Here is a 21,788-nt window from a genome sequence, read left to right as displayed (position 1 = left end):
GGAGGTTCTTTTACCTAAAGTGATTGTTTTCACATTTCTAAAATGAAAAACACAATTTCCAAGAAAATGACACTTATAGTACAGAAAAGTTTTAGAATTAAACCCCTTTAATTAAACACACAGAGTTCCCATTGACATTGTAAAAACAATAAAAAAAAAGTCAACAAGCTTATCAAAGGTAACTACTGATAAGGTGGCTGAATCTCATTATCAAATTCAATCAGATGAACCTTTGATCAATTCTTTCACTGCCCCACTCAACACAAGAGGGGAAAAATGGGTCAAGTGGTACAACAAAAACCACCAGTAACTATAAAAGTGCCTTGCATCTACCCTGCCAATTAAGAGCACCAGAGTTCTTCAAGCCTGTAAGTTCTATGAGATTTCATAACTTTATTACTAGTGTACGTGCGAACTCTTCAAGTGCACACAATTTTATTTCATTAATACTAGTATTCACAGTGATACACTCTTCCATGTACACTGGTGGTGTCCAATTTTTCACAGGGATATCTACTTAGAAATTTAGCCGTGGTGCCACATTGTTTATTGTGCGAAACTATTGAAACATTAACATGTACACAAAAATTTAAGTTTAATTGTTATTCAAAACGTTTTCAAAACTGAAAGACCTGATTGATTGAATGAATTTAAAATTTTGGGTTCATCAGCACTTAGGCTATTTTGCACACATCACATGATACAGGGTCCAGCCCCTTACCTTATCTACAATATAAAATTACACAACTGTAATGTCGGAGACTAAAATATTCTGACTTGTTAAAAGCTGAGGCTGTAAATAGGCACTCACCACAAACAAGGACAACACACACACACAGTCCTACGAAGATTATACTGGCCGTAGGTCCAGACACCAGAGCCTCGTTAGTCTGCAAAATGCAGTCCAGGGTGTACTATGTTGAAGTGAGGTTGACAATTGGGTGTACTATGTGGAACTGAGGTTGACAATTGGGTGTAATACATGGAAGGGTAACCCTAACACACCCTGATAGATGTGCCTGAGTACACATCTGCAGTATCATCAATTGGTCTTCAGTCTGCTTGCAAGTGAGAATCTAGAAAGAGAGTGGGTGCATGGATGTCTGGAAATGTGAATCTATCAACTCCAAGTAGAGTGGCCAACTATTTACGGAAGATTATGGGATTATAACACCATTAAGCCTTGTATCCATGATTTGAAAAACTAAATATGCTGACCACGGTGGTACATTTGTACTTGATACAGAGTCTGAAGAAGACCTTGCTAGAAGGTTGAAACGTTACGTTTAGTTTATGTTTTTAATAAAATAAATTACTGCCTTGGTCAGCATATTTAGTTTTTCAAGATTATGGGAGAATTAGTCGCGACAAATTTTGTGCATTTTTAGTGGTGCGGCATCACTCCAGCAGATGTTCATGGGATGGATAATATTAAACAAAAGAAATAGTTAAGTGATGTAAAGGTCACACTACAGAATAAGAATTTACAAATTTGCATGTTTCTTAGTCCTGACCTACATGTATTTGTCCACTGATGATGCAGAACCAAGTTTTTTTTTGTGCAAATTTCAAAAATTCTTTACAACTATACTCACAATTAATTGCTTTGTACGGTTCACTGAACTCCCATTATGTCAGATGAATTTAAATTTTGCGATCTTAGTTGTGAATGAAATATATGGGAGAAATCAAATGCCAATACGGGAGCCAGGGTATAAAAAAAGACTGGATTTTCTGGGAAATATGGGAGAATTGATCACCCTAGCCCCAAGTATTTGACTAAACGAATAAACAGGACTCTAAGAGAAGGTGCAATTTTAGTTGGTAGCCACCGGTAGCTGAACATGTTGGGTGGTCAACTCACGATCTTGCTACTAAGAGGTTTGCATCTTGACCTGAGCATACGCAATCTATTCATATCAATTCACTAATCATTTTTGCATGTAGTTTTTGGATCTTTCCACGTACCCACCAAACCGATATCTTTAGGTACAATGCTGAGCATAGGCGTTTATTTATTGGTGTCCAGCAATTTCATCTAATTGTCATTCAGCCTATCGTCATTATTAGCCTAGTGGGGGGAAAAAGCAATGCAAAATTTCCGAAAATACAAATCAAATACCAGCTTTAGTTTTCAGGGGTTGAGTTTTTTGTAAGGGTCCAATTACAAATAAATTTATTTCACATTTTGGTGAAAATTTTTGTAAAGCATAAACAAGTATGGCATGTAAAGATAAAGTCAAGAGAAAATTATCATTGTTATGGAATCATTAAAACACCCTAAAATTCCTCTAATTTATATTCCTTTCTTTTTTGGCAGACAAGCAAGGCAAGGGTGAAATTACAGAGGCAATATATGATAAAAAAGTGTTTCATTAGGATAGGGAGTACATTATTGTAACTAATTGAACATGATTTTCAGTTAACACTCAACAATGGCAACTTACTCTTCATTGTACACACTTCAACTCATTTTATTCTAAGTGTTCTTCATTCACTTTTCAGGGCATCAAAAATGATACCAAGAATGGCAGCCTTTATTTTCCTTGCAATAACACTTGCGTTGTTTGCTGGATCTAATGGATATCCCCATGTTGTAGATGGAGGTAAGTAGACTTTCTTTTCTTATTAATATTACATATTAACTGACATTATCATTGCAAAATCCAAATATTGCAATTTAACTTTGTTTAGAAAGTATACAAAGTATATTTCAATTAAATGTACAACAATTAAAAGTATAACACTTTATAATGTAAGCAGTAGAACTTCATTGTAATGGAAGCAACATATACTCAGGGCACCGATATTCAAAGGACAACGTAATCTCTTACATTTCATACTTGCTTTACAGATACCGACAGTCGTCGCGTATGCTACTTCAGCAACTGGGCTGTTACCCGACCTGGCATTGGCTCATACGACATCGAAGATATCCCAGGAGATCTCTGCACCCACGTCATCTACTCCTTCTGCGGAGTCAGTAACGTCACATGGGAAGTCCTGGTGATCAATCCTGAGGTAATGTTAACAACTATCTACTTTGCACTGATTGATCAGCATCGATTCAAGAAAACAAATTCTCGATGTTTACCTATTACTCACTAATATCTGAATCTCATCCCATAGACTCAAGTACCATCACACAACTCACAAGCATGGGCTTACTAACGAATCTGAAAATTCAATTTACATACAAATATAATATGTTGCTGCGATATCAATGATTTTTCACTGATGGAATGACAAATTGTTTTACATTTTTAAGTCTTCAAACTCTAAAAACTCTTATTTGACCTCGGGGACTAAATATGACATCATAAAAACTTCCCTTTGGTATGCCTTCAACACTTTTACTTTCAATAAAATAGTTTATTCACAATCTCTTGAAAATACACATGCTCTCAATTCCCCATGCAAACAACTTTTAGAAGTAATAGCACATGTTTTATTACTATGCTCCTTAAATCATTTGTCTTGTTAATATAGTCACTTGAAATGTTCAATGTCTTTACGATGAGAGTCAATTTAATGTATTTAAAATGCCTATAGAATCAAAAGCAATACCTAAGAGCTTTCCCCTTCACATATTTGTCTATGCAGTGATTAGTTTGTGTGACATTAAATTAGAATGTATGAATAAACTCCACTTAACATCTCTTACGATGCTCACCTCATATGACAGATTAGGTTTACAATCTGATAGGCTACAGAAAGATTTTCTGAATACTTTACCTGAGTGTTTGCATTCCAGCGTGATCTTGATCAGGATGGGCAACCAGGAGGCTACCGTAGGTTCACAGCTCTGAAAGAAAAGTTTCCAGGAATAACACTAACAATTGCCATGGGAGGGTGGGCCGAAGGAGGAAGGAAATACTCAGACCTGGTATCCGATTCAGCACGAATTGACACATTTGTCAAGAGTGTTGTAGGTAAGTTTATATGTTAATTGCTAATACTAGAGTTCAATTGATTATATATTACAGGCTATTTTTGCCTGTCACACAATACAGAGATAAGCCCTTAACTAAAATAAAATTGAGGACATGTCCCTAAAAAGAAAAGAAAATATGCCTGTTAAAAACTTCATGCAATTTTTAAAACCAATTCATTACTTAAGAAGAAATACAAAGATAAACTCTCCTAAACTATTAAAATTCATAACTTATGGTTGTGTGAATTACTCACTTTTTCAGATTAATACGTGTTCTTAATAATATTTAAAAATACAAAACTTACTTACGTTTAGGTGAGTATTTTCTTTTTCCGAATGACATTTCGGGAAACTACTGTTCCCTTCCTCAGGTTCATTTTTTAGGCAATCTGAAATACTTCATAGCCACGTCAAGTCTCTTTAAAAGCCAGGAAAAAGGATACAGGTATGACTTTGGTGAAAGAAGAGTTTGGATTTTTTTTTTTTTGCTAAGACTTTTAAAAACTCCCATACCCCCTTGACTGTTTAAAACCACAATAAAAACATTCTCAGTCTAAAAGAAGCATTTCAAATTAAAAAGATAAAAAGGCGCACGCCATTTCACTTCCCCACATTGACTTCAGGATGACTACTCGCCAAATGCAGGAAGTTCTACTTTTTTACATTTTCTAATTTGAAATGATTCTTTTAGACTGAGAATGTTATTATTGTTGTGGTTTTAAACAGTCATGGGGATATGGGAGTTTTAATAGGTCTTAGCAAAAAAAAAAAATCCTAAGTCATACCTGTATCCTTTTTCCTGGCTTTTAAAGAGACTTGACGTGGCTATGAAGTACTTCAGATAGCCTAAAAAAAGAACTTGAGGAAGGGAACGGAACAGTAGTTTCCCGAAACATCGTTCAGGGGAAAAAAATAGATACTCACCTAAACGTAAGTACAGGCAGTTTTGTATTTTTAAATATTATTAAGAATACGTATTAATCTAACTATTAAAAACTGCAGCTTTAAAAGGGCATTCACACAATGACAAATACAGGATCCACAGCCCTGTCCTGGGTGTGGATCTAGGCACTAGATCCTCTTACGCCTGCAATATTGACCAGAGACACAAAATAGTGGTAGTTTTAGTTAGCCGAGCGGGTTAAGGCGTTCACTCGTCTTGAGATCGTTCGCTGTGGGATGGCGTAGGTTCGAATCCGGCTCTGGTCGGAATTTATTCGGCCTACGTATAGGGCTGGTGGCAACCCACCATCGTGAGGAAATTGGGGAGCTCAGAGTGAGCGTAATCCGGTCACGGAGACCTACTATAACGGCTGGGGATACGTCGGGCTGACCCCCCGACTATTCCAATACTGGTTGAAGATCTCCACGCTTAGAGGTGACAAAGGAAAGTGTGGGAGGGAGACCAGCAGTCGGTAGGTATGCCAAGGCCCTTCATGGGCTGTTGCGCAACGGATTATTTAATAGCCAATATATCATTGGCACTTGGAAAGGAATCAGTAATTTATTATGTAAGAGTTTCAAAAGTTTAAATTGCAAAGTGGGCTTTAAAAATTGTGGATATCTTTGACTAACATTGGTACATGAGTGCATACACATGCACACATATGCTTAGCACAAAAATCAAACACTTACACATAGTGGGCTTTAAAAAAGGTCAATATTTTCGACTAACTTTGGTGCATTATACATCAAGGCTGTTCGGGATAAAGGACTTAAGTAAAAAAAAAAAAAAAAAAAGAGCAATTTTTCCATAGACAGTTATTTGTGTTTATTCTTTTTAATAGTAAACATTAGATATGATATACATGTTGGATCATCATTGTTTAGAATCTTTACTCATGTTCAATATAAAAATATACTTATAATTATTTTCTTTAATTGATTCGATGATAGAAACAGAAAATCGCAGTTTGTGACTTATGTGCCTTTTCCCAAACACTCTAGATACGAAGATGTATGTTTAGCATGAAAATGGAACACTTTGTTTTAAAACACTTTATAGTTACTATGCTTGTACCCCCACACAGCTCTCCTGAAAGAATACAACTTCGATGGCTTAGACTTGGACTGGGAATATCCAGGTGCAACTGACAGAGGTGGCAAATACGCTGACAAGGACAACTACCTGAAATTTGTGAAAGCCCTAAGAAAGGCTTTTGATGAAGAAGGAAAGGGCTGGCAGCTCACAGCAGCCGTGCCTGTTGCCAGATTTAGGCTGCAAGATGGCTACTATGTTCCTGAACTGTGCTCGTAAGTCACATTATATATATGCATACTGAATTTCTTCAAATTCACTATGCCATTGAATGTAATGCATACTCAAATATTGCTTCAGCTCTTGAGACAAAAATTTACTTCCAATTTAAGGCACACAGATATACATACTGGTAATTCCAGTATGTTATTAGAACAATTCCGTATAGTATTACATTTACATTATTGTTACATTTACTGTTAAGAATAATACCATAAATAAAACAGTTAAGGGTGTTTCAATACGGGTATTTCGACTAAACATCGAGGGAAAAACTTGATTATTGAAACTGGCAAATACTCCATTCTATATTACATTAATGCCATGGCATATTTATACTGAAATTCAAGATGCCATCGAATCCAAGGTGAACCAAAATTTTCAACATCCAAAACCTGAATGGAAAAAACAGTGCACTTTGGATTTGATAAAATACAGTAACACTATTAACTAACTTTTTAAAGAAATGTTGAAATTCTACTCTGAATACTCTTGCATGCCTATCATATTTAACATATACATCTCACTTACTTATTGTAGGCTCCTTGATGCAATTCACTGCATGACTTACGATCTTCGAGGCAGCTGGACAGGATTCGCAGATGTTCACAGCCCTATGTACAAGAGGCCAGGACTCGATCAAGGAGGATATGAGGCTCTGAATGTGGTACGTATGCCTTCTAAATCTTTATTATAAAATGCTTCGTTGTTGAAAAAGCTGACAATATTTCACGATTAGAATGGCTAGTAGAAATGTCTTTAATTTTACAATGTTTAAGGTGGTGCATTTCTACTTGCAAGTTATTCCTGACAATGAAAATCAAATTATAGATTATTAAATATTCTATGATTTATTGGCAGATGGATATAAAATATATATAAATACATTTGTTCTCTATTTGGGATTGTTAAAATAAATAAATAAATGATGATATGGGAAATTGTGCAGAATTTAAATATATTGTGGATGGGGAAGATTGACAAATTCACACGCTTACCAACTCACTAACTCTCTGCATGTGTGTGTGTGCGCATTTACATGTAAAATAATTTAATGAAAACTTACTATGAACTCAAAAACATCCACTTGCTAACAGTATACAAGCTTCACACGAAATCATCTGCCTTCAGTGGTATTCCATTCTAATCAAACTCTTATAACAAACAACAATTCTAAAAATGCTGAACTCATTTTCAAGCAACTGCTCATTTCCTAATAATTAGTTAAGTACATTTAGTATTGTCCTTTTCTATGAATGCTGCATGATGTTTTCAATGGAAGGAATTTTAATTAATGCAGCATGCACTTATGTCTGCTACACAATTGCCAATACAAAGGCTTGTCCTTCACAAACTAGTAACGAATTATTTTACAATCTTGGTATATATATACCAGCTGAACAATGATCTGAACACATAAGTACATGCATTGAAAAATTGGTTTAATAAAATGAATCTCATAGTACTGCCACTGTTAATTAAGTTGTATTAATGTGAAAAAGTTAAATTTTAAGTAATTATTGTATAGATTCATCTGTTATGCATATACATTTGATAATGATACTGTTTTGAGAAACTAAATTGCTTCCTTACACTTTGCAGAATGATTCTCTGGCTCTGTGGGAGGACTTTGGTTGCCCTGCAAACAAGCTGGTGGTTGGCGTCCCCTTCTATGGAAGAACTTACACCCTTGGAGACCCCAACGCCCATGACATAGGAGATCCCATCAAGAAGTGGGACGGTGGTGGAGGAGGCAACCCATTCCCATACACTGCAGCAAGTGGAATGGCTGCTTTCTATGAGGTAAATTAACCTGACATAACCTAACCTATTTTCATAGTATAAAGTCACTCAAATTTATTGGTGTTTATATATTGTAAAATCCACTCACTTTCACATTTTGGGAAAAAAATAGGCATGGTAGTAAATAGATATAAGGAACTGATATGCTCACTCTTCCGTAAAACAATTTATTATTATTATTATTATATTATTATTAATTTTGGTGGGCACTGCTGCTGTTCCAATGAGGATGATGGTAGTGGCCACGAAATTAATAGAACAACAAGAACAAAAAAAAACCTATTTCACGGAGAAGTAAGTACATTGTATTTTTATATCCTTTCCACCCACTTCTTAACAACTTATGCAAATAAAGATAAAAACAAGATAAAATATAAACATGAAATTATTGAAAAAATAGTGTGTCAGCTAAGTAACATTCTGTGAAAAGACACTATACAGAGAAAAGTCTCAATTCTTGTGTGGCTGAGTGTACAGTATGTCAATATTACATGAATCCAACAACATATATTTCAATTTCTTACATTCCTGTGTTGTTCCGTGGTGCATAATAGAAAAATAGCTTATTGCTATTATTATAAATGGAAAGTGGAGATATACATATATTCTTGGACCCTAGCACAGTTAGCTTCATCACCTGAGGAATGCATTAATGTAATTTATAAATCATACTAAATGCAAATGCTTCAGATCCTGGTGGTATTTATTGTGGATTTTTTAATGTGAAGATATTACAAGCATATCAATATCCTTCATATATTACTACTATTATGTCTTTCTTTACTGTCATTTTGCATTCTACAATATATAACATTGAAGTTCATTCTCCCTTGTATAGATCTGTGATGCACAACAAACAGATGACGGCTGGGTGAAGGAATATGATGATGTAGGATTGGTTCCATACACCTACAATGGTAAGTATACAAGACATATTTTCCTTTCTTTTGTCTCATATAACATTGCATCTTTACTTTAATGTATTCTTAAAGCAATAAGAAGGATGACTGAGAAACTTTGATTAATTTCTCGTGTATGTTAAAGAATTCCAAAATAAAGATGAAAAAACACAGTTTATATGAATATATTTCTTCTTGATTATCATTTATTGTTCCATCCTGTAATTTTCATTGACATCAGAGTTGCCTCCAACCCTTTGCAACCATAAGGAAATTTTATTACTTTCAGTAGTAAGAATATCAAAGAGCTGCAAATATAATACCCCCACTTAAATTCTGAATGCCTTCAGATGATTTACAAGACAGAATTTCCTTTCCGTAGGTGACCAGTGGATTGGATATGAAGACGTTGACAGTTGCAAGATCAAGGCTCAGTTTGTAAAGCAGAGGGGATACCTTGGTATTATGGTGTGGGCAATTGACTTGGATGACTTCAGAAACATTTGTGGGTTTGGAAACCACTCCATGATGACTGCCCTCTACAATGAACTCAGCGATTACGTTGTCCCTACATTGCCACCTACAACCACCAGCTCAGTAAGATAATATTTTTGTAGCAGTTAACTTCAGTCAATTTTTAACAGGGGTTTCTCACAGAGTGAAAATCAGACTCATTCGTAAAGTATTAACAACATTCCATGAGTAATTCTAACATTCTAGTTTATTAAGCTTTCTACTCGCATTAAAAACTATTTCCACACAAATTCTATTTACTTATCTAATCCATCATTATGTCTTTCTTACTTCACTAGCACTATATTTTTATACTGCTAACAGCATTTTGCGCACTAAAAATTCCACGGATATGCATTTCTTTACCAAATTTGTATTCATCTCAAAATATTCAGCACCATTTATTTACACACTGCATTTTACCTATTTTATTTGCTATTTGAGTTGTCTTTCTGCCACTTTTGACTAATTGAAACAATGACCATAAATGCTGATTAAATTAAATTGATGATCACAAATACTAATGCCTATGCCTGACTTAAAAGCCAAAACCTTTGATAACAACATTGTGAGTCTATCACTGAGGCACTTTAATTAGTTCTAATTTAAAACTGTAATAGTACAGATATAAACTGATTTAACAATTTGACGAATAACACAATAGAATGTTGATATAACTTTTGTTGATAGTAAAATGGCAAGCATTCAGTAATATTTGGACTGGGTTTTTCTTTAGGAGAAAACTAGATATGCAGAAATGTGTGTGTATATGTGTGTGTGTGTGTAGTATGTGTATGTATATATATACACACCGATGAGCCATTGCATTATGACCACCCTGACCCAGAAACATTTAGCGTGCCTGGAGCATGGAGAGTAACGCGTGACAAGCTGGCAGCATGGTATATAATAGGCAGGTCTACAGGCTCGCTGTTAGTAGTGTCTCCGGCGTCAGAATGGGAAAAGTGGCCGATCTCTCCCAGTTTGATAGAGGTCAAATTGTGACGGTATGGCACCTTGGTACCAGCATCTCCGAAACGGCACGGCTCGTTGGCTGCTCTCGTGCCGCTGTTGTGAGCAGGTATCGAAAATGGTACAACGATGGCTAAACAAAGACTCGTCATCCAGCAGTGTGTGGACAGTGGCTCATTGATGCCAGAGGCCAGCTGAGGCTGTCGCGCATTGTTCTGAGCGACTGCAGAGCCACAGTGCAAGAAATCGCCCACAGGTACAATAGTGGTGACCAGGACAATGCTTTACAGCACACAGTTTATCGAACACCTCTGTGCATGGGACTGCGGAGTCAAAGACCCAGTCATACCCCAATGCTGACTGCACTCCGCCGAAAGAAGAGCATGAGGAGGGCACAAAATCATTGGCACTGGACTGTGGATGATTGGAAAATGGTCGCCTGGTCCGATGAATCCAGATTCCTGGTTCATCACATCGACGGCCGAGGGCGTGTACGCCGATTTCCATCAGAAGCTATGGCTTGATTGCGAGGTTGGGCGGAGACAGGCCAGTGGAGGAGGTGTGATGGTCTGGCTGATGTTTTCATGGGACACACTGGGGTCCATTATTGTGGTACACCAATCCCTGATGGCTCTCCGGTATCTGGACGTTATTGGGAACCAAGTTCATCCATTCATGTCAACAGTGTTCCCTGCACTTCCAACAGGACAATGTACCATGCCACACTGCCGGGATTGTGAAGGACTGGTTCAAGGAACGTGACAGTGAATTTGCTTTAATGCAGTGACCCCCAAATAGCCCAGATATGAAGGCCAATGAAAATTTGTGGTTCGACTTGGAGAAGCGGGTTCGTGCTACATCAACACCGCCCTGCACTGTATGCCAACTAGAGGATCTGCTGTTGCGCTTGTGGCATGAGATACCCCGGGACACCTTCCTCCACTTTGTTGAATCAATGCCTCGCCAAGTGGCCGCGGTTCTGCGGGCTAAAAGTGGTCATACACAGTATTAGGTAGGTGGTCATAATGTAATGGCTCATCCCATCCGTGTATATTATACATATACAGTATATATATATATATATATATATATATATTTTCTTGCATTCATATGCATAGTAATAAAAATGTCTGAATTTGTGCTTGGAAGTCACATGCTATTTACAGTAAAATTGTTAGCAAATTTACTATAAAAAAAAACCAAAAAAAATTACAACAGAGTATCATCAGAGTTGCATTCTGATGAATTCTGAAAAATGAAATCTGATTTGGCCATTTCTGGTTTCAGTCTTAGTTAACATACATCACTTTCATCTTGTGTTGACTAAAAATTTAGTGTCAAACTATGACACCATGTACCAAAGCAACCAGGTGTAGTGTGAGAATTTTTCTAGACTGGCACACTTTTAATAAAATTGATGTATAAGCATCCAAATCTTGCGTGCATTGTACAGTCAAAATTGTGCTCTAAGAATCTCGTGAACAAGGTATAATTAAGGTTAAAATTTTCAGTCTGGCGGCGGTGATGGAACACACAAACCCGTACCAACAGTGGATCCCAATAATGTCGATTGTTCAAATGGAGGAGGACCCTATGCTACTGCGGACTGCTCTGTGGTAAGTATTAAGTTCAATGGGTACAATTAGTTTGAAATTTAGTATAGAAAACAGTCGTGAACAATGTATTTGAACAGAAAGGAGAATTTCCTAGTTAATACACCTGACTCGCATATTTACATTAATACAAACAAAACATCTCGATTGAATCCATCATATTGTGAAGGCAATCACATTCCACCCCTAATGGGCAATAGCTTAATCTATCTATAGCAATAATTAAACAGTCAGTTTTTTTTAAAAAAAAATGCCATCAGGTTGGTAAGAGTGAACAATCAATACGAAGAGCTGAAAGCAAAGATAATAGAATGCAAATGTGTCCATTGCTATTACTGCTATCTTTTCTTATTTCTTGTGTACTTTTAAGAAATGGAAAAGCTCTGATGGTGGAACTGTGGTTCTCCTTAGTTTTGTTAGTACTTGGATCTTGCATTGCATAAAAATAGTGTTGAAACTCTGTGCCTATTACTAAAGGCACATATGTATAGTGAATAAAAATATTACGATTTCTGTACTAAAACTGGGTACATTTCAGGATCAAAAATAGCATTTCACTGTTAAAATGAAAGAAGCCAATATTTGCTTCTCAAATATTTACAGCAAAAATCAATCAATTTTCTCTGATTTGCATAACTCTCCATAATTCAGACTTTGGAAACTGTCATGTCTGCTAAAAACTTCTAAATGTTGTGTTTAAGATTTTCCGACTGCCTCTGCCCCAGTCTACGTAAAAATCCATTACATAAAAACACGTAAATGCAAGAGAAAAATTAATGAAAATAGTCAAGGACAATTTGCCAAGCAATACTTGTGCATTCCACTGTACAATCACAGACACATCCGAGTTGTAACAATTCTATTGACTCTTAAATAGGACGGTTATAGAAGTATCCATGACGAGACACATAAAGGATGGATTAAAAAAATCATTACAATATAAAAATGGTAAGAAAATCTGTTTCACATACTGGAATAAAAAACTCTCAAATTTATTACCTTACAAATGCTAATTAAGCTTGTTTCTCTTACAGTATGTAACATGCAGTGGTGGAGAACCTGTCATCAATCACTGTCGAGAAGGAACAGTTTGGAATCCAGTAGCACTATTCTGTGACAATCCACAATATACTGATACATACTTCTGCACCATGGAAGATTAAAAAAAGCATCCATCTTTGAGAATTATCAACAACATTTCAACATCAGCAGTATGACTTGCAATGCACACAAATATGGCATATCAATAAAAAAGCTAAAAATAAGTTTGCTGGTTTCATTTCCTACATCAATTTTAAAATAAGAGGGAGAGTCGGTAAATAGGTCACAAACTGATGTGGAATAGCTGAAAATAGTACAGTAGTTTCTGAAGGTGTCATTAGGTGGCAGCACAATTCAGTTTGATGATATTCAGTTACCAGTTGCTAGATAACAGACACATGCATGGGGAAGTTCAGTTTGAAAATGGTGACTGTACTTCGATGACTGCATGTGGAGATGATATGAGTAGAGGAGACGATTCAAGCTGACACGCGAGTGATGATCGACAGCATAGCAACTGCAATAGGGTTTCCCATGGTTTAGCCTACAGCATAATTCATGATCATTTGAATTTCCGAAAAAGTGTGTGCACAGTGGTGGCAAACGTTTGTGGATGATGAAGATGTTGAAGTGAGGTGCGATAGCAGCCTAAAGACTAATGCAGCCAGCAGCTTTTTGGGGACAGATAAAGCAATTGGATATGTGTATCAATGTTGGTGGAGATTATGTTGAAAAATGAAAACAGTTTTCTAAAAAGTATTTCACTTAGTATTTTTTAATAACCGTTTGTGACTTACTGACTTACCTATGTATTCCTCAAGATTAAATTACTGTACTAACCAAAACAAATGAACAACGTCTAAAATTAATACAAATATGAAAGAACTGACACCCATATTCTGATGCTTGTAATTAATGCCCTACAAAGCAAGAGATTGTGGGTAAAGCTTCCCCTTATTATAACCACCATCCTGACAGGCTTGTAAAACATAATAGTGTACATCCATACAGCCAAAGGCACTTGAGGGTTGAAATGACCCAATGATTTTCATTGGCGCCGTTAGAACTCAGAAATGTCAGTGTACATTTCTTCTTAAATGTGAACAATTTCATTCTCAACTTGAAACATTATCATCAGTCTACGAGGGTTAAGTCATAAGTCATTGCAACTATTTTTTTCTTGCAAACAGGGGGCAACACAAAAAATCTAAGATGTAAATTTGAAAGTGTATGGAATGTACCTTCAAATGAAACCACTGGATGCAGGAGACTGTAGTAGGGAAGAGGAAGAACACAGGATATTGGACAACAGTGTTTTATTATGAGGCAGATCAGCAGTTGACACTCTGCCCCGTTTGAAGACCTCCACCCACCTCGTCACTGTTCGACAGGGCATGGCATGCACACCCAGTGCTTCTCGTAGCTCTGTATGGCATTCCTGTGCATTTCTGCGTGGAGAACTGCTATTTTAACGTACGAACGTTGCTCCTGCTTCATGACCTCTATTTTCGAACGCTGTCACTCACAGACTGAACTTGGGTGCACTACCCCACCATTGTTCACATACACCATCTGGTGGCTTCTTTCGAAAGTACATTCCATACACTTTCGAACATATATCTTAGATTTTTCATATTGTCCCCTGTTCACAAGAAAAAAAATAGTTGCCATGACTTATGACTTAACCCACGTATGATAATGTTTAACTAAACATTTTTTTAAAAATTGTACATGTTTATTTTAATAATTCTGTAACATGCATTCCGAAAATAAAAATGAGAGTGCAACTAGTGAAGATGTGCTTTATTTCTATAAAACAGAAAACCAAGAAAATACCTAATATAAATAATACGCAACATGGTGCCTTTTTGGCAACAAACTATTACAAAATATCCAGCTCTCAAAGTCTCAGCTTAGTCCACCTTACCATCATGTACTACAATATAGAAGACCTCTAAATATATACATATATATATAAAAAAAAATGAACGTATACATAGCACTGGTATAAAAACTGATTCTTAATATCATCTGTACAAATCAAGTTAACCATCTATATGATAAATAAAAATTAATTATGAAAGAGTACATAATAAATAATTTCACACAAAGTTATTGTAAAGAATACACAGAATTGTTCTCCAATGTTCAAAAATCTGACATCTGTATACACAACTGTGACTGGCCTGTACAGTTCATTATGCATAAAATTATCTGTAAAAAGTATTCATGTATTTTACAGATAATAAAGCATTCTTTACCACACAGTACATTTCAAATTTTATTATGTTTGGTGAGATTACATTGGATATATCTTGAAATGAAATGGTGTGCCCATCACAAAACACAGGATTGTAGGTTGTTTAATTACATGGCACTTTTTTCTCAATCACGTTAGCTACAATGGAAAGAAAAGGAAAAGTATATTTTAAGCCCACTCTGTACTCAAATGAGCCAATCCGGACTGGACCTACAGCTTAAAATGGAATCAACCAGTACAATAGGCATCCACTAGGGATAGAATCCGTACCCCTTAATTATAAGGCAAATGTGAGACACACCTACATTATCAGAATGCCAGACAAGGAAAAAAAATAGGAGGAAACATCAGAGGGCTGCATTAAAAGTATCATCTCAGCATTCACCCTAAGATTTGATTTGAGTTTCTTTTTAAGTCCACTTTATGCACAGATGAACTAATTGGGACAGTATCTATACTTTAAAGTGGGATCCAAATAACTATGTACAGTGGGATCCATAAGTAATACCAGGCAAATTGTCCATCAGCATATTCACTCATTTTGTTTCACATAATGAGAGTTTAAAGAAAACAAAACCCAAACAAGCTGCTAACAACCTCTGTACCAGCATACATAAAAATCAATTTCTTAAAAACTCCTAGGATACAAGAGGAAAAATCAATGAAAACAGTCATGGACAATTTTCCAAGCAATACTTGTGAATCCCACTGTACCACACTGATTCACCCAAAGAAGCTTTCGGTACAGCCACATATATTTCTGCAGTGTAACAAGTCCACGAATTATTGATAGGCTTGTTACATTGCTGAAGCACTCAGGGGCAACAACACATAATGAAAAGTCACCTGTCAACTTAAATTCATGATGAAAGGGACAGTTTGTTGAGTGTACACAAGCAATGACTCCAAGATTCATTATGGACACACTCAAAGCCATCTTGAGAATCAGTGAACTAAATGAAGTGTGTAAGAGGAGAATACGGTTCATGAGATGTATGTTAAACCCTACAAGCATTCACCCACCTAACCCAAGGCTAGAGCAACCCCCTCCACCCCTAACAATTTCCACTTCAAACCTGTGCTCGAAGTGAGGGGGTATACAGTGGGAGAAACTGGCTAGAAAAATTCTCACAAAGCATCCCCATCTTATTGTCACCATGTTAAACCATATGAGCAACCTCTCCCCCCAACACCAAGGCTCATTCAAACATTCCCCCAATTAACATTTTCCACTTCAAGCATTAGAAAAAACATGAACAGAAGTAATGCAGTATACAATATTTCAATCATGAAAAACCATAGCAGAGATTGAAATCAGCAGCAGCGATTGCATTCGTATACAGTAAATTTAACGATAATGCATCACATCTATACCTTTCCAGAGAAATTACAAGGAGGATAAACAGTGAATTGATGAACTAGATAAACAAACAAAAATCCTTGCTTTACATAGAATTAATACGTTCCCTGCCAGTGGTTATTGGACTATATTTCGCAAATTCGCTTTGTTTCCTGTGAAAATAGAACAGCCAAAACACTTTTATGTGGAGTGGACTCCCCACACCTTGTCAGTCATGCCTTATGCACATCATTGTTATACTCGTGACTGACGGCATACTAGGAAAAGAAAGTGCGAGCCACATGCTTTGGTCATAATGACCAAGATGGCGTGATTGGTGTGCACCAGTTTCGGTCATTACGATTGACGTGGCAGAGAACGTTGCAAAACCAATGCTTCTTGCTTTTAAAAGTCAAGGTGAAAACATTGGCATGCTACCAAATTAATATCATTGTCAGTTTGCAAAGAAGTAGATCTTTACAATGTTTTTGGTTGCTTCGCTCATGACAATTTCAGTAAATGAATTGATTGATTGAATTGTTGTTTTAAGTCCACTTTATGCACGGAAAAGCTAATCGGGACTGGACCTACAGTTTAAAGTGGGATCTGAACCACTGTGCCATGTGCCTCCTCCGGGTATCGAACCTGAGACCCCTTGATTACAAGGCAACGACGATACCGCTGCGCCATCGGGAGGCCTAATTTCAGTAAATGTCACCTCAATTTTATACATATTTCTTAAAAACACGCATACACTTGCTCATTATCAAATATTTAAGTGAAGACTAAAAGTAAGGCAGTGGCATTTTCAAAATCAAAAAGCAACGAAATGGAAAATATGTGCTTGGCATTTTGGTATACGTGTATAACACAAATGCACTAAAAGATACAAGCTCGGTCCGTAAAGTTTCGAGACAGAGGTTCTAATTGGAAGTAGAATTAGGATTAATTAGAAATGTTTCGCGCCAGCTGGTAGGCTTGCAGCTCTTCATGTGACCGTGAAAGTGTTTCTACGGTATTCTGCCAGATGGTAATGCAGCACATATTAACACAGGTGTTTTCGCTGCAGCATGTGAACAAAGTTGTGTGTCAAGTTAGGAAATACAGCTACAGAAACCTGGAACCTTATCCAGCAGGTGTATCATGAGCAGTTGTTATCAAAAACACGAGTGTTTGAGTGGCACAAGAGTTTTGTGAATGGCAGGAAGAGCATGAGCCTCGCTCCGGGCAGCCATCAACAATCCATACTGATGACAACGTGACTCAGGGTGAAACAATACACCAAATACTCTATGTGAGTGCATTGAAACGTTTGTGGGAGGCAATTAGATGATGACGACCTGATCTATGGGCTTCAGGAGAATGGTTTCTTTTGCATGACAACGTACAACCACACACCACTGTGTCTGTCAGGAATATATGGCAAAACACAAAATTACAGCTCTTCCACCCTCCATACTCCCCTCGTATGTCTCTGTGTGATATGTTCCTCTTCCACAGTTGAAAAGGCCACTGAAGGAGACATGGCACAGAGATGTTGCAGCTATCCAGGTGGACGCGACAGTTGAGCTATGCAGCATCCCAGAACCTGCAGAAGTGTTGGCAGATGTGTGTCAATTCCAGACGGAACTACTTTGAAGGTAGCCAGGACAATATAATTGGTGCGTGCAATATTTTAGAAGTTATTTTACCAGCCTCTAAACTTTTTGGACAAAATCTGTATAATATTATTATCAGCTGTAATACTTGCATTCAATATATGACAGAACAAACTGTATACATGTAATTATAAGAACAGAGAAAAAAATACTGCTAAATGAACATTTCAAATATCTTGTTGAAAGTTAATCTTGTCTTAGCTGTGCCACAGTTAAGAAACAAAATATTTGTATTATATCAAAATATATCAGTTTCATAAGTACAACCTTGGTGACAATGAAGTTCGACCAGAAAGGAATACGTGATTAAATGCACAGAGGCATAGGCGGTGGAATGGGTGACCCGCAGAAGTGACGCATGTGTGTAAGAGGAGGCATGTGAGCAGGCAAGAATCGTGACCCCAGCATGTTGCACCCAAGGTCACGTAAAGAACGAAAACGGGGAACTATATGCTTGACATTGAACTTCGACCAGGCACCAGACCCATACGGAAAATTCCAGATAGTGGCGCATTCGACGGAAGCATGACGTCACGGACACGATAAGGGAGTCCGCCGTATATAAGCACGTGCTGTGCACCGAGGAACCGCAGTGCATCATCACCATGGCCAGGGGCAAACCTATTGACAACACCGTGAGGAGAAGAGTGGTGGAGCTGCAACGGGATGGACTCAGTGAACGGGAAATAGGGCGCCAACTGAACTTACCCAAGTCAACCGTCCACTGCATCATCAAACACCACCAAAATATGGGTACTACAGAGCCAGGTAAGGCCCCCGGTCGAAAACGCCTGCTGAGCGTGCGTGACCTACGGATATTTAGGCGCTATATCCAGACCAACAATCATGTTTCTGTGGCCGAATTACGACTGTGGACTCGAGAACGCTTTCACCTTGAAGTGTCAACCAGAAACATTCGCCGTTACCTACAGCGATGCGGTTACCGAGTGTACAAGGCGAAACGTAAACCCTTCCTTTCCATGTTGAACAAAGGCAATCGACTACGGTGGGCACGAATGTACCGGGGATGGACATTTCGGCAGCGGAACAGGGTTTTGTGGACGGACAAATCCATTTTCAATGTTGTGTACGGGAAAATACGGAAAACAGTCATTTGTCGGAAGGAGGAACAGAATGAAGCAAAATGTTATGCACGTCGGGTACGGAAACCTGCGTCAGTGATGGTATGGGGATGCATGACGGCATCTGGGGTTGGCCCACTACATGTCCGTGAGGGCATTGTGAATGCACACGCCTATACACGCATACTGGAGCGGCATCTTCCCACGGTGCGAAGGCATCTGTTCCACAGGCGGCGTCTCATCTTTCAACACGACAATGCCAGGCCTCATACAGCACGACTGACAAGAGAATGGTTGACTCGCCATCAAGTGTGAACTCTGCCATGGCCACCATCGAGTCCCGACCTCTCGCCCATTGAGAATGTGTGGCGTGTTGTTAAGCGACGTGTGCAACAGAGGGGACCCACAACAGTGGCTGCTCTTATCGCCTGCCTGCAGGAGGAATGGCACCGCATCGATGTGGAATACCTTGAACGACTCGTCCGCAGCATGCCCCAACACATTGCCACAGTTATTCGCCGATGGGGCGGCGTCACACCATGGTAAACAGGATCCCCTCTAACAGTGGTCGAACTTCAATGTCACGTGTAGATGGACGAAAATGTTTTATTTTGTGTGGACACCATACATTGCTGCGTTGCAGCGGAAATTTATGTTTTCCTTTGTTCCATGTAGCCTGCTGAATAAAATATGTTCAGCATATGCATGTGTTCTCCTTCTTTCACAACGCACTCCTATATTTGTGACTGGTCGAACTTCATTGTCACTAAGGTTGTACATGGAAGATGATGATCTATCATATGCAATTTACTAATTGTTCTACGTAGAAGTCAACTTTCATGGTGGAGTGGTTAGAACAGCATGCTACAACACTAGTGGTCCCAGGGTCAAATTCTGGCATCTGGCCTCATCATGCAATTTGCCAAAAGTGGAAGAAAAGCAAAACTAAATAATAAAAATCAAATCTCTGTACGTAGAGGTTTGAAGTTCTGGAAGCTTCCTCAGGCATTTATGTTGTAAAGGAGTAGACATACTAGAGACAAAATTACAATCACTCTTGCATGGATATCTTCCAGGGTTGAAGTTTTGCGGCTTGTATGCGAATAATGAATCCCACACCGTGGTCGTGCAAGCTTTAGGCTCCAGGAAGCATGCAGATTTGAGTCTCCCGAAGAAGTGTTACAACTTTTGCTGAAATTCCGGCCTGTGTATGGAATATGGCCACCCACCTTCGTGAGAAAATTGGGGAGATATGAATGAGTAGCGTAACCTGGTCATAGAAAACCTACAATGACAAATGGGGGGTTGTCGAGCTGACCACGCATCACCCTGTTAACTACAGTAAAACCTCGTTAGTCCAGACTAATGGAGGAGGTAAGTTGAGCGGTTTAACGAAAGTCCGGATTAACTGAAATAACCTAAAAGAACAGTAGAAAGTGCATTAAAACTCCGTTTATAGCAACAAAACACATTTATTATGGTGTATTTAAAGGGTGTATGCCTAAATACACTATATGGTACAGTACAGAGTCTGCAGGAAACAGAATTTCATCAGGGGTTGACTGCCTTTTCTTTGGGAAGTTCTCTTGTTGACTTCTAGCCACATTTCAAAACTTGCATTCTGCTTTTTTTCTTTCTTTTGCCTGTCTGGATTAAGCGAAGTCTGGCTTATCCGGATTAATGAGGTTTCACTGTACTTGGATGATCTCCCCACGCCACAAGTTATTATTATTCGAATAATGCATGTAGACCTGAGAAAGAACAACACTTTTTCCCAAGCAGGGAGGTGCCAAAATCTCTACCTGTTCTGCTTAAAAGTATGCTATCTTATACACTTCACCACTGACGCTGGTCATAAGTTACGACAAAAAGTGACAGTTTTGCACCAGGGTGCATTTATTTCAATATCGTCGGAAAGGGCACTGTTACAAAAAAGAAACAAGACTATACAAGAGAGAGTGAATTTCTCCACATGTTGCAAGTGGAAGTGGTTTCAAAGTTGATTATTAAGCTCGACACGATGTTTAAAAAATATGATGAATTAGTATTTTAGGAAGCCCATGGAGAACACTTCAACTTAAAGCTGATCAAATCTTCAACTTGTACTCTTTCCATGTGTTTTTCTACACCATCGGAAGTTTGATATTCCCAAGAGAAAAAGTAAAATAATGAAAAGATTATCTTGGGCTATCGACCAGGTGAGTTGTGGAAAAGATTGCAAGCTATAGAGAGCTAGCATCACTCTCATCTTCAGGGAAGAAGTCGAAGTTCCGAGAGAATCTTTTCATCATTCGTCGCCAGGAAAGCTTCAAGTAAAATAATATTCCCATGAGTGTAATGCTAAGGTTTCTGCTCCTCCTATGACCATCCAATGCACTGGCCTCTTTTTCTCCAGCTCGCAGCAGGAAAAGGTCACT

The 21,788-nt window shown here is 37.9% G+C and overlaps 1 protein-coding gene across 1 annotated transcript; it reads left to right on the top strand.

Annotated features, from left to right (window-relative positions):
• Window positions 1-256: 256 nt before the first annotated feature.
• LOC145999556 (endochitinase-like) lies at window positions 257-13,231 on the top strand. The gene is made up of 11 exons (XM_083136561.1): window positions 257-368; window positions 2,506-2,606; window positions 2,855-3,021; window positions 3,755-3,932; window positions 5,965-6,187; window positions 6,732-6,858; window positions 7,794-7,994; window positions 8,833-8,911; window positions 9,276-9,490; window positions 11,890-11,994; window positions 13,026-13,231. Exons 2-11 carry the CDS (start codon window positions 2,516-2,518, stop codon window positions 13,152-13,154), a joined length of 1,515 nt encoding a protein of 504 aa, XP_082992687.1. The 5' UTR covers window positions 257-368; window positions 2,506-2,515; the 3' UTR covers window positions 13,155-13,231.
• Window positions 13,232-21,788: the final 8,557 nt, after the last annotated feature.

This window comes from Lepisma saccharinum, chromosome 15 (genome assembly GCF_977018435.1).
Source record: "Lepisma saccharinum chromosome 15, izLepSacc3.1, whole genome shotgun sequence".
Taxonomy (NCBI): Eukaryota; Metazoa; Arthropoda; class Insecta; order Zygentoma; family Lepismatidae; genus Lepisma; species Lepisma saccharinum.
Note: the sequence above shows the minus strand (reverse complement) of the source record. Positions and strands in the feature narration are given on the sequence as shown.